Below are 13,434 nucleotides of genomic sequence, written 5' to 3' on the forward strand. Positions count from 1 at the left end.
TCTCACCTGAGCCAGCGCATGCGCTGTCCTGCAAGGTATTTAGTAAGGGCGTTTGAGCTCTAAACACACGCATATTATTAGCCCGCAAATGGCCTGTGCATGCGTCTTTTTTTTAAAACACAGCACGCAATTGGTACAAGGCGGCTGATTGTCCCGCCTTGTTTGTTCCATGGCCAGGAGTCCTCAGGAGTGTGCATTAATGCCATCTGTTTCCAATTTAGTGCTGGGAGACTCGGTGGAGTAGCCATGCGCTTTATAAATATGAGCTAACATAATTATTGCGTTGGCATTAATTGGAAACAGATGGTGCTTGCGTTTTTTTCTTGTCTTCTACTTAGAAGCACACACAAAAGCAAGGCCTTGGAATCGCGAGGCAAGGGTTAAATTAGGGAATGTGTCTTAAGTCATTCTGGCTGGAGCGAAAGTGAAATTAAACAAGTCACCCAGGGTCGTGCACATTGCTTCTGTCTGCTCGCTTCGATCTTGAAGCTGGCTCGCCCGGTTCTTTTCTCTCCACCATCCATTCCGGTCGAGCTTCAGCATGCATGGTATATAATATAATGTATATTTCCCTCATTGCGGTGCTTCTGGTGATTTACGGGTTACCAACCCACACATCTCAGCAGCAGCACTTCTGGGAGAGTTTCCGGGGCGGGCGTATTTAACCTCAGAGCTTGATTTATTGGCTTTTAAAAGTGTGACCTTGAGGTATTGAAGCGGGACAATCCTGACATGTCAACCCACCAGGACTAGCACCTACAACTCGCAGGAGACAGAGGCACTGCTCATTTTCTCATATTCTCGCTTTACCTCCTTCCCCATCCCACTGCCCCTCCCCCGTCCTAAACTGCCCTGTGTGTACTGGAACCTTTGGCTTCTAGGTGCTATGCACCTCTTTTGGAGTTAAACCAGAGTTTGCACAGTTTTCTGTATGGCGTATTTTCATTGTTGGGGTACCAGCGCAGGAAGCAGATCACTGTTGTAGGGATGCTTCACGAAAACCCCCCGAATGCACAATGTCCTGGGATATCAGTGTGCGACACAAGTCAATCAGTACATTTTATTGTATACGAGTAAAATCATGTTACAATTGTAAAGATAATAAGACTGCGATCAGACCCAGCTAGAACATGTAACCTCCCCTGTGCCCACCCGCAGGACTGCCCCCCTGACGTCGGGCCGCAGATGTTTCCCCAGAGCCCCAAGAGAGGTGCACACATCCATCTTATGTGGTTCAATGTTTCTAGACTTGACGCACTCAATCACACTGGGGGTTTTACTTGGAGATTGTAACCCAGGCGCCTTCAAATTCAGGACTGACCAGCAGACAGATAAAAAGCCCTGTGTTACGAGGCTCTAGAGAGGATGTCGGCTACCACGGCCTGTCTTCTGAATATGCTGAATTTACATTCTCTGATGCTGGATTCAGTGTTGTCTGCTGGAGTGACCAGACCCGGTTATTTGCTTTAACTGGAGATTCCTGTCAGTGTTTGATAACTGGACAGTGACCCCCCCTGAGTCGAGGTTATATTTGGGTAACGCTTGCTTATTTGTTTTCTTTTAATTTGAGTTCTATATAGCGCCGAGATATTGGGTATCAGAGCGCTTTACATGAGCACCAGTTTTGTAACAGGACGACACATTCGTTTTTTAAGGCACGGGGAGATTAAGTGATTTGCCCAGAATCCCAGGATGTTGAGCGTCATTGCCGAGACTAACCCGGTTCCCCAGCTTCGAGGTCGGCCGCTCTAGCCGTAAGAATACATCCTCTCCCCAATCTGGTCTTTATAGAGGCAAAGACAGGTTTGGCGCCCGCTGCGCCCAGCATTTACATCGGTTGTGTCAAGAAAGTCCGGGGCAGGTCTGCCCCACGGTTTGAGGTGGGCCTGGTAGTTGGTCCAAGAGTCCTTTGTATGTATGCTAGTTTCCCTTCTGGCCATCTCCTCTCCCCTTTAGCACTGCCAGAGGTTCACATCTGCCAAGCACAGTCCCTTTGCAGATGTCCAGCCTGTGGATGAGGCACCTGGAAGACCACGGCACACCGCACTCCATTGCGGAGTCTATGCTTTGACGCAGGTGGTTGAAGGCAACAGAACAAGTTGACCACTTATGCTGTTTGAAATAGTTCCAGTCCAGCAGCTAAGCTTTGGCCTTCAGTGGACAGGGAAGGCTATAATCTGGGATAAATGCCCGCGCCTAGTGTGCTGAGGTGCTTTACACTGTCAACTTTAATGTTCTGATTTTCATTGTCTATGAAATCTTTGAGTTTGAGAAAACTATAATATCAGTTTGGGTTTGGTTTATTTATAGGTAATGTTCGATTTTCTAGTTGTTTCAGTTGGTTGGTAATTGCTGTTAGCCAAGGCGCAGTGGATGGAAGAACTGGGTCACCTGCACAGGTGAGGCTAGAAATGGGCTGGAATACTGGAGGCGATTCTTGGCATAGTAAGGCCTGTGGCATAATACTAGTTGTGGCATACGAGAGATCGTTACTAGCAAAAGGGGCACGGTGGAAACATGTGGGTGCTGGCACACTGGAGATAATGCCAGGCACCAGGCAGGCCAACTGTGGCTCTTGGCTACTGCAAATCGAAGTAACATCCTGTGCGCTCGGTGAATGGATATATGAAAATACGCATCTTCGAGAGATCAAGAGTGGCCATGAAATCCCCTGGACTGAGGAGACGCAAGATATCCTTGAGTGAAACCATCCGAAAGGATTGGGAAATGAGATAGGTGTTTAGCTCCCTGAGATCTCAAATAGGGCGCCATTTCTCTGGTGTCTTTTTTACCAGGAAGAACCTGGAATAGAATCCTTCTCCCCTCTGAGTTAAGGGGACTAGCTCCACCGCTCCCTTGAGGAGCATCTGGTGAACTTCGAGCTGCCAGAGACGTGGATGTTTTGAAGGAATGGCAGCAGGGGGCTTGGACGGTGGCATCCGAGTAAAACCCCAAAGTATGGCCCTTTCGAATGATGTGGAGCACCCAACGGTCTGATGCTATCAGTGTCCAGTTGTGGAGGTATTCAGATACCCTGCCTCCTACAGATGTTGTTGTGGAGGTGGGTACAGCAGGCAGAGCCTGAACCCCGCTATTGCCTCTTGGACGTATCACGTCCCTGGCGGGTATACTTCCCTCTAGCATTCGATCTAGAGAAAGACAAGGCTTGACCTTGCTTTTGGTGGTAGGGTTGCCGATAAGATTGTGACGATGAACTGTATGCAGAGTATCTTTGCTGCTGGTACGAGCCTCTGTATGACGTAGTACTCCTTCCTCTGGCACCCCTGAATGGAGCTTTCCGATACTGAAGTGTACCAAGAGACCTAGCAGTCTCTGTATCCTTCTTTATTTCTTGGAGGACATCATCAATGTATTTACCGAATAATGCCTCACCATCAAAAGGGAGGTCCAAGATCTTATTCGGGGCCTCCGATCTGAACCACGTTGCTCTAAGCCATGCTTGGCGACGAAGAACCGTTGCACCAGTCAATGAAAGAAAAGCCGTAGTAGCAATGTCCATGGCACAATCTATCACATCTGCCGATGTCGCTTCCCCTTCTTGTAGTATCTCCTTGGCCTCTCCTCTTGACTCCTGGGGAAGTTGTTCCAAAGAAGGTGAAAGGTCACACCATAATAGGCGATCATACCTGCCCAGTATCGCCAAAGCATTTGCCGCTCGCACCAGAAGACTTGCCATAGAAGAGAACCTCTTCCCTGCGTTATCAAGTCGCCTGCCCTCCTTATCAGGAGGAGTTGTAAGGGGTGCCAAAGGGTTGCGGGACTTTCTTTGTGCAGCCTGCGATATCACAGAGTCCAGTTTTGGCTGCCCAGTCAAGGACGCCGGACCATCTTCAGGGGCCTTATATTTCTTTTCCAGGCGTGGTAAGACTGGAATTACCGTAGCTGGGATTTTCATCGCCTTTAAACCCTCTTCCTACACATGGTCCACAATGGGTATAGAACGGGTCACCTTCCTGTAGGGCTGTTTAAAGTCATAGAGGAAACACTCAGTCTGTACGGAAGGCATAGGCAGCTTGAATCTACTAGATGCTCTCTCCATCAGCTTATGAAAACCCACAATATCTGCTGGGGGAGAATCCACTGGGTCCGGACTGGGTGACGCTGGATCCGGGATCACATACTCATCCCATTTCAAGCCCTTATTAGGCCTATTATCAACATCCTGATCCTCATCCGAGGAATCATCCTGAACTTCAGGTAGTACCGGAGGTATATTTGGAGCAGGTGTTTGTGGCTGAGAGAACACTTGGGTCAGCAACTCCGGAGAAACCATCATCGGAGTTGTAGGGGTAGGCATAGTCTTAACTGCCGGGACAGAGGCAACCTGAGTTGGAGCCTGAGAAAACCTGGTTTTAAAATCCTGCAGCATGCTATGGAGATCCGCCAAGAGTGAGGAAGGAACAGACACCATCTCCTGGCCTGCAGTCTCCTGACGTTGATAAGAGTGTTGGTAAGAACATTCAGGAAGAAACTCGCCCTCAGAGTCTGTTTCCTGGCATTTTACCAACAGTTGAGAGTGACTGTGAGCATACCCAAAAGAGTCCTGATCATCCTCATCAGAATCTTCTTCCAGCGATAAAGCGGGAGGCAAGGGGGTAACCCTCCTTGGAGACGTCATGTCCGGTGTTATCATGTCAAGGAAATTGTAATTTTCTCCGTCGACGACTGCATAGGCGACGGTACAGTGGGAGATGGAGTAGTGAGAGGAAAACTCGTTGACGAGGTCGTCGACGGAAGAGTCACCGTCCACGGGTGAACTGTCGACGACGAGATTGGCATAGTCGACACTGCTGTAGACGAGACCGTCGACGCTCCCGCCGTCGTCGTCATGGTCGTCGTCAAAGCTCTAGTCGACGATACCGTCGTCATCACCATCGTCGACGAAATCCTAGTCATCGTTGCAGTCGTCGATACCCCCGACGACGACGCTGTCACTGTCAACAATCCCGTCTACGCCGACTGCACCGTAGACAAGCCAGTCGACGGTATAACTTTCATCACCTTAGATTTAGACGCCTTCGTCGACTGAGTCTTCTGCTGCGTCGACGTCGACTTGGGAGCTTTTCTCTGACTTCTCACATGACAGAGAAGATGGTTTCTTAAAAGTTGTAGCAGTTTCCACCACTGCTGAAGGCGTAGATGGTCTTTACCTCTCCTTTACACCGTGGTGAGGAGATTTAACAGGACTTTGGCTCTCAGACTCACGGGGGTCTTTTTTGAGGCCTTAACTGGACGCTCCATAGAAGGTGAAGGGGAAGCCCTACCCCTTTTGACTGACCTTCTAGATGATGTTGCAGAAGAAGAGTCCTCACTATCTCTTGACACAGTTTCCTTCCTGGTCTTTAATTTCTGGAGCCAAGTGAAGAGGAGATCCTCACGGTCCCGGAGGGTCTTTGAAGAGAAGGTGCGGCAGATCTTGCAGTCCGCAGCCTTATGATCTGGATACAGGCAATAAATACAGTCCTTATGCCTGTCTTCCACATACAGCCTTTTCTTGCCACAGGTGGAACATGACTTGAAAAGAGCTTTTCTCTCCCTGTCAGACATCTCAGAAGAAATACCTAACAATCCTGAAGAAAAAAGTTGAAAAAAATACTCAAATAGAGTAGAAATGAGCAGAACTTAATGTGTGGTAGAAAATCTGAGGCTCTGAGGTTCCTTCAGGAGGGTTCTATGGGGTGAGGCTCTTCTGATTGGCTGATGCTTAGTTTTGGTCTCTTTTGCAAAAAGAGGTGGATATGCTACAAAAGGGAATGAACGCCTAGGCCTTTTTCTTTCTCTTTTGTACCTACTGCTATGTTATTTTTGTTACCGAGACTCCCATTCCGACAACGGGGAATGAGACAAGCTATGGGAATCTATGAAAGTTCCAATACTGGAGCAATGTGCAGGTCTGCTAGGTTTCTCCAGGTGCCAGCTGAGCTAGGGTACAGAATCCACAACTACCCACACTGGAAAAAAAAGGGATAGTTTTGAATGCAAAAATGTGATGTGCCCATGTTGTTTTTTGGCCCGTTTCAGGACGCTGGCAAACGGCCTATCCACACAGTGAGGTATAATTTTTATCGGAAGACATGTGGGAGTATAGAACAGTAGAACATTTGTTATTATCAACTGAAGTTGGCATTTGTGCATTCCAAATGTAAGCCAGTGTGTTAAAAAGAAGACATTTTGAAAAATACTCGAATTCATTTGCTAGTACCGGTACCCTCAAATTCAGAGATATACAATTAACCACTGGTCCTAAATTCCATATCACGTGCCAATTTCAGAAATACACAGGTTTCCTTAATACCCATTTTTCACTATACACATCATATGATTTTGTATATACCCTGTACACAATGAAAAGCCATTGTATAGTGCAGCTGAGTTGTTGGCAGTGGGTACCTTGGGTTCTTGGAGAACCTACAAACCCTATATATCCCTGCAACCAGAAGGGTCTAGCGGACATAATGGTCTATTGCTTCTGTAAATAGGCCATTGTGACAAAAAGTTACAGATGAAAACATTGTCACACTGCCTGTTTTTCCCTACTTATTTTCAATATCTCATTATTTCAACAGTTAGCTTATTTTTAAAAACCTTGAGGAATCTACACATGACCTCTTGCTGAATTCGGAATGTTGTCTACTTTTACAAAATCTATAGCTTTCCTTGATCACCATGAGTTTCACACTAGTTTCCACCAGAAACTGGAAGAAGGTTATAAAAATAAAAGGTGGAAATATGAGCTGCCTCTCTGAAGAATGCCAAAACTGGTTTAATTTAGTTTTTTCTTTAAATCATTTTTTAATTCAGCTGTGGATGTTGCTAGGAAAATGGTGATTTAAGCACAACAAACAGTGTGTTGATGCCACTTTTAGAGGGGAGGGAATAGTCACTTATTCGGAGCACTTTTTTCCAATTTGTTTCCCCCATAACTCAGCTATATTTTGGCTATTTTCATGGTCCCCTCCAAGTGATTCCACAAACCGAGTACCTTCTGAATCCCCAGGGTGCTGGAACCAGGAGGGCAAAATTTGGCAAGGGGGGGGTGGGGGGTGGAGAGAGGGGGGCTAAGCAATTATTGGGTTAGTTAGCATTTGAATAGGTGTGAATGGGTTTGAACGTCTCCCAGGAACAAATAATAGGCTGACCTGAATGGCACTGATGACTCATCTGAACACAACAGACTATGTAGGGTGGGGCTGCAAGCATCCTTTTTGACACTGGAGTGTCAAATCCAGCTTGACAGGTCTGCTGGGGTTTTTCATATGACACATGGGGCCCACACCAAAGAAGCCTCCACGTCACAGGAATATGTTAGCTGAGACCAAGGCAGGGCACTTCTGTTGCCCCTTCCTCCTATAGTCTCCCCCCTCCAAGTTCCCCCAACCCCTCTACACTAAAGCCAGGAAAACTCCAATCACAGTACCAAATCCTGTTTGACAGTTCTGTTGGGCTTACATAGAACACAGGTGGTACACTTTGAAGGAGGGAAACAGAATGGCAAAACATTTTTTGTGTATCCACTATCTGGTTGATGAAAACACTTTTTTCATACCTGAATTCAGTCTCTGATCTTGTTGAGGGTGTGCAGGACCTCCTACTAACTGGAATTTAGTGTTAGATGTGGAAGGACACTAGGATTACAATAGTATTTCCATACTAAAAATGCTGGTTCTGTAAAATACGCCCATTATTATATCCTCCAAGCCAATCACTGAAAAGTCTGTTAGAAAATAAGACCCACACGTATGATACTTTCCAAATGCTGATAAGGTTTATGAACAAGTTCCTACCTTAATTCTGCTTCCTTGAATGTTTTTGTAGAATCCAATCTCAAAGCTTGTGTAGCATCCTCCAACTCTTCTTCCATGAAAGTTTTAATGGGAGACTCTGCATGAAGATCAATTCTAATAGAGCGTTCGCTGGCCAAGATGTCCTCTAGCTGGCATATGCTATTCTGCTGCTCCTTTACCTGCTTCTCCAGTTCCACTATTCTGGCAGCCTGTTCCTCTTGGATGCACTTTATTTCAGCCTCATGTAAATCCATCTCATCAGCTTTATTTTGCGTTTTGATTGCTTGGAGGCTTATGGAAACCAGGTCCAGCTTCTCCTGTGTTTGTGCCTCAACCTCCTTGCTCAGCTGTGTTTGGTCAGCCTCTTTTTCAGTCTTGGCAAGCTGCAATTCATCTTCCTCACTATGCTCTTTATTTTGTACTTCAACGTCTACAGCTCTCACACTCTCCACGTCTTGCTGGGATTTTACCTGTCAACAATACAAATGCTGAGTAGATACTAAAAGCTACACAGGGAACACAAGTCAATGCTTTTGCAACCAATCACACCCAACAAGAGAAAATGCTCTTGTTAACTTAAGTGCACTAAAGTTTTGACTAAAAATAACATCATAATCTGAATAGAAGATTCGGTTAGCTTCTTTAATGTGCTACATATTCAGTGATTGGTGTAATACAGGGTACTTTCTGGCCAAATTAGTATTCTTAGGAACCATAGTGATCCAAGGTAACTTCTGACTGAAATAACATACGCCAAGTCACGTGAATAGCGTAGAGGGTTAATGTTTAGGGGTTTTCTCCCTTCCTTCTAGAGTAACCTAGGATTTACATACCAAGGTGCTATATCTGTTCACCATTTATATTGAGCACAGCTTACATATATTACTAACACATCTTAATAAAGGACAGTCTAAACAGTGCCAACCCTGTGCTAATTTACCTCTGTGAAATATGCCATCTATAGTAAGGAGTTTCAGTGCTCCCCTATGACCTTTTGTGAGGATCAAGGGTACTCCCTGAGCCACACTGCTCTTAGAAATAATGCTTATTCACAAGCATGCAAACAAACAGTTACTTGCACACAACAATCTGGTTGCGTCTTGAAGTGCTGCAGATTATTAACGATATTGTCACAAAAATCCAAAATGCACCAGGACAGACCTCATGTCAGATTTTTATTTCTCAATCACCATTGGATTTGGACGCGCTTTCACCACTCCACAACTGCTGCACGCAAAAAAACATAACTGCGCCAGGTAAACTGAAAACTTTCAGCAGAGAACTTTCAATCAAGAAATGACCAATTATTCCATATGAAAACCGCAAGAAAGCACGGATACATTGGCTGCATCATAGCAGTATCCTTTTTGCAAGCCTGGTACCACGTCATAAGTGACGTTTTTGTGTGTGTGTGTTGGGAGGTGCGGGGTACAAAGAAAACATTTGATAGAAAGTTCTCATAGTCAGAGCAGCATAGGGTTAGTAGTCTGTTTACAGTGGGACAACAAAGAGGAGTCCTTCACAGCGTCCAACACCTTTAGATCACAGAAAATAGTTTGCACGAAAGGGACAGACGCTGGGCCCATTTGCCCACCATGCAGCATCAAGAAATAGTCCCTGGATTAGCTCCTATACTCTGAAAGGTGAGCCAACACTTAACCTAAACTTTCTCATTTATTCTGTTCCTTAAACTTACCACTACCATGCTTACCCCAATCCCCTCCATCTCTGCAAAGACTGGTACTAGTAGTCATAGTACACTCTTTAGAGGATGCACACTCCCCAATTACTCCTAAATAAACAAACAGTAACACACTCAAAGGCAACGTTCAGGACCTCCCATAGGCAGATACAGATAGAATCACAAATTAAAGTGATATTAAATAGACTGCTAAAGGGACTGGGTACTCAGAATTCAAGTGTAGTGTACGAATGGTGCCTAAACTGCCTCTATTACGTAAAAAGTTATAGTTCATATATGGACTCCAGTGTATATTTACGCCATCAACACGCAAGACAAAAGTATTTTTCTACCAGAAGCACCACTGTGTTCTGGCCAAGTTGCAGGTTAAATTAACTGCAGTGACACCTGGCAGAGGAAAATGCCTTGCAATGCAAGAAATGCTTATAGATATACAGGCGCCGGGTCGACGCCAGACGCCAGGCCCCTGCACCTTTTACTAGTGAAATTTTTCGTTACTCCCGTGAGGAGCTGATGGGGCTGGCCTCTGAGTGCTCAGCGGTACCGTGGGCCTTACATGAGCTGGATTTTGCATGCGATATTTGCACTTTCAAGGTTAGTGGGGTGAAACAGTCCCTATGTACTTCTAGCCAAACTATATACAAGTTTCTCAGCCTAACTTGTCGCTCTATGGTGAGTCACTACGCTCAAATATTTGACCTCATGGCGGAGGCCCCTGACGCCCTCTTCCTCAAAGAAACTTGGCTGACCCAAGATACTGTAGCGGAACCAGGGCTGGCCCTTCCAGATGGTTTTACCTTATATAACATCAACAGAGAAGGGGGAAGAGGGGGCGGTATTGTGGTAATTTGTTGAAGGAGGAAATCGCAGGCTGTGAGAGTGCTCTATTTAGAATTGCGCTTAATTGCAACCTGACTATGTCTGGTCTTTTAATTTATAGACCTCCGGGGCCTTTTGAGAACTTTTGTGAAGATCTGGTGAATAAAGTTGGGCCTTTAGCTAGTAAAGTAGCGAACTTCACCATCCTGGGAGATCTTAATCTCCACCTTGAGTTGGAGGGTAAGGCTGTGATCTCCAATTTCTTAGCGGACTTAGAAGCTTTTCAGCTACCGCAACTGGTCTTGGAGGGCACACATGTGGCCGGGCATTTACTTGACCCCATCTTTTCCAACATATAATGCCTGAAGGTCCTTTCCCCGGTTCCACTGACTTGGACTGACCACTCAGTTATTCCTTTCTCTCTGCGGTGGCAGGGCAGAGCTGAAGTGGTCCATCCTGTAGTCATGATCAAACGGCCCTGGTATAAGTTAGACCAAGAATCGCTCGCCACTCAGTTGGCAGAGCTGAGACCTCAGCTCCCTGTGGACATCGAGGAGGCACAAGAGTGCTTCCATGACTGGTTGATAGCTGGTTTAGACAGCTGCATTCCAGCAAAACGGGGAGGTAAGAGGCGTGGGCCATCTAACCCTTGGTTCACAGACCTATTAACACAGGCAAAGAAGGGTTGTAAGCAATTGGAACGTGCCTGGCGCCGCTCTTATGAGCCCACGCCGAAAGCAGTTTATCGAGAGGCAGTGAAAGATTATCACAAGCTCATCCGCAAAACGCGGGCTGAATTTGTGGCCAATAAAATCTTGAACAGCGCTAATCCGACTAAGACCATCTTCTCGCTACTTAAAAATATGAAGAGCGCAGGTCTGCCTAATACTTCCCCTGTGGCCTCAAACCATCACTGTGAGGCCTTGGCTCATCACTTTGTGGAGAAAGTGGAGCGGATTTATCAGGGCCTCTCTACAGGTAGCCCCCCAAATGAAGATGCTTTGTTGAGAGGGTCAGATACTGAGCTGAGTGGGGGCCTGTTGTGTTTTCCATTGCTGCGCTTCAGGAGTTCGAGACGCTAAGTGTAAAAATTCAAGTCGGGCTCACCTGCGGATCCAATAGCGGCATCCTATTTTCATCAGTCCTTACCATCTATTGCCCCTGTGGCCCTTGAATTGGCCAATTTGTCATTGAAATCAGCCTCCGTTCCAAGGGCGTGGAAACATGCTAAAATCATTCCACTACTAAAAAAAACCTCACTCGACTCAGATGACCCTGGTAACTATCGCCCCCTTTCCCAACTGCCGTTTATGGCTAAGGTGGTGGAGGCTCATGTTAATTCCATCTTGTCCAGATACATAGAGGAGCACAATACCTTCGACCCTTCCCAACACGGGTTTCGTCCTCGGCATAGCACCGAATCTGCTCTTCTTGTTGTCACAGAGACTATTCGTAGTCGGTTGGATGAAGGTGACTCCGCGGCCTTGGTCCTATTGGATCTAAGTGCCGTTTTTGATACGGTATCCCATACGATCCTTCTCCAACGGCTCTGGACAATTGGAGTCAGAGGTGAGGCTCTGGCCTGGATTCGTTCCTTTTTGGAAGGGCGGTCGTTCCAGGTATCTGTGCCCCCTTTCCACTCACAGGAACATGCCCTGTGTAGAGGGGTACCCCAGGGCTCTATTTTGAGCCCACTGTTATTTAATCTTTATGTGGGACCCCTAGCGGAGGTAGCCAGAGGCAGAGGTTTGTCCCTAGTGTCGTATGCTGACGACACCCAGTTGGTGATTGCCTTTTCAAAGAAAAGTCGCGCCAACTTGGAGTCCTTTAAAGAGGATCTGGCTATTATCTCAGACTGGATGAAGGCTAATTGCCTTCAACTAAATGCCAGCAAGTCTGAGATTCTTTTATTTGGGAAGGACCAGGAGCTCTGGTCTGAGCTGTGGTGGCCTGAACATCTGAAACCTGCCCAGCTTCCAAAGGAGGCGGTAAAGAACCTGGGTGTCTGGTTCGACTCCGGCCTAACTTTTGAGAAGCAGACCAGAGCTGTTGATGCTGTCTGCTTTGGGCTCCTGAGAAGACTGAGGCCTTTACTTGGTCTCTTTCCGCCCAGCGTTCGCCAAACCATCATGCAAGCCTCCATTCTTGCGAGGCTTGACTATGGGAACCCCCTATATTTAGGTGCCAATAAGGCAAGTATCAAACGACTGGGGGGGGCGCTAGAGGGCGCACGAGCTAATAGCCGCACTTCTGTGAGGCTCTGGCTGCCTGGCCAGAAACATCCTTCATTTATCCGCTTCACCTGCAGATTGACGCCTGAAAACAGCGCCGATGCTAGTCACACCTGAGCTGCAGAGCCTGTTCAACTCCGGTGGAGATCCGAGGTCCGGCGCATGAGCGGCGACGCTGTGAACATTCCCCGGGAGGCGCCGCTGCGGAGAGCTGCTGAGACGGACCGGGCGCTGTGCAACGAGAGACCGCGGCTTCCCACGAGGCGGCCAGGCCTCGAGGTCGCGTAACTCGGCCTGAAAGGCGGGCGGCCTGCTGAGGGATCACCGGCGGCAAGCGGAGGTGAGTCTCACCCCCCAGGGACGTTGCAAAAGGGGGAGAGGCTGTTCACTGCACCAGTGCCCTTACTGTGACAGCGGACAGGAGGGAGCATCCTTCACTTAGACTCTACGAGGGACACTGGCAGCCTCCCCGACCACACTACGCGTCTCCCCGCTGATCCCCCGGGACACATAAGCGAAACCGCTGCATCCAGATATAGCGGCCTGGGGCGAAACCGGCGACCGTTAGAAAACGTCGGTGGTGTCCTTCTTGCGACTGCTGCGGGGGCATATCAATCATCACCCCGCCCCACTGCCCTTCATCACCCCGGGTGCTCCCGCTGCCGAGGACTGCTGGGCTGTGCCCCGGAGGGTGGCGGCCCACCTGCCAGCGTGTGTGCTCCAGAGTGGCCTTGATCTACCACGATGGTATGCGAGGGGGAGCGAGAGGCATATTAGGCACCGCTGATCTACCTATCCACATTGCTGTCCTTGACTCTAGAGAGGCCGCCACGTGGGGAATGATCGGAGCGAGCACTCTAATTTGAAGAAGGAGGAG

General features: G+C 47.5%; 1 protein-coding gene across 6 annotated transcripts in view; it reads right to left on the reverse strand.

Moving 5' to 3' along the window:
* PCNT (pericentrin) overlaps window positions 1–13,434 on the reverse strand; it is a 1,333,356-nt gene that overhangs the window by 991,393 nt on the left and 328,529 nt on the right. For all 6 annotated transcript variants that reach the window (XM_078681435.1, XM_078681433.1, XM_078681434.1 and 3 more), the window contains one exon: window positions 7,806–8,275. In XM_078681435.1, the coding sequence (XP_078537561.1) occupies window positions 7,806–8,275 (470 nt within the window). The remainder of the gene's footprint in view (window positions 1–7,805; window positions 8,276–13,434) is intronic.

The sequence above is a fragment of the Lissotriton helveticus genome, chromosome 3_1 (assembly GCF_964261635.1).
Source record: "Lissotriton helveticus chromosome 3_1, aLisHel1.1, whole genome shotgun sequence".
In the NCBI taxonomy this organism is placed as follows: domain Eukaryota; kingdom Metazoa; phylum Chordata; class Amphibia; order Caudata; family Salamandridae; genus Lissotriton; species Lissotriton helveticus.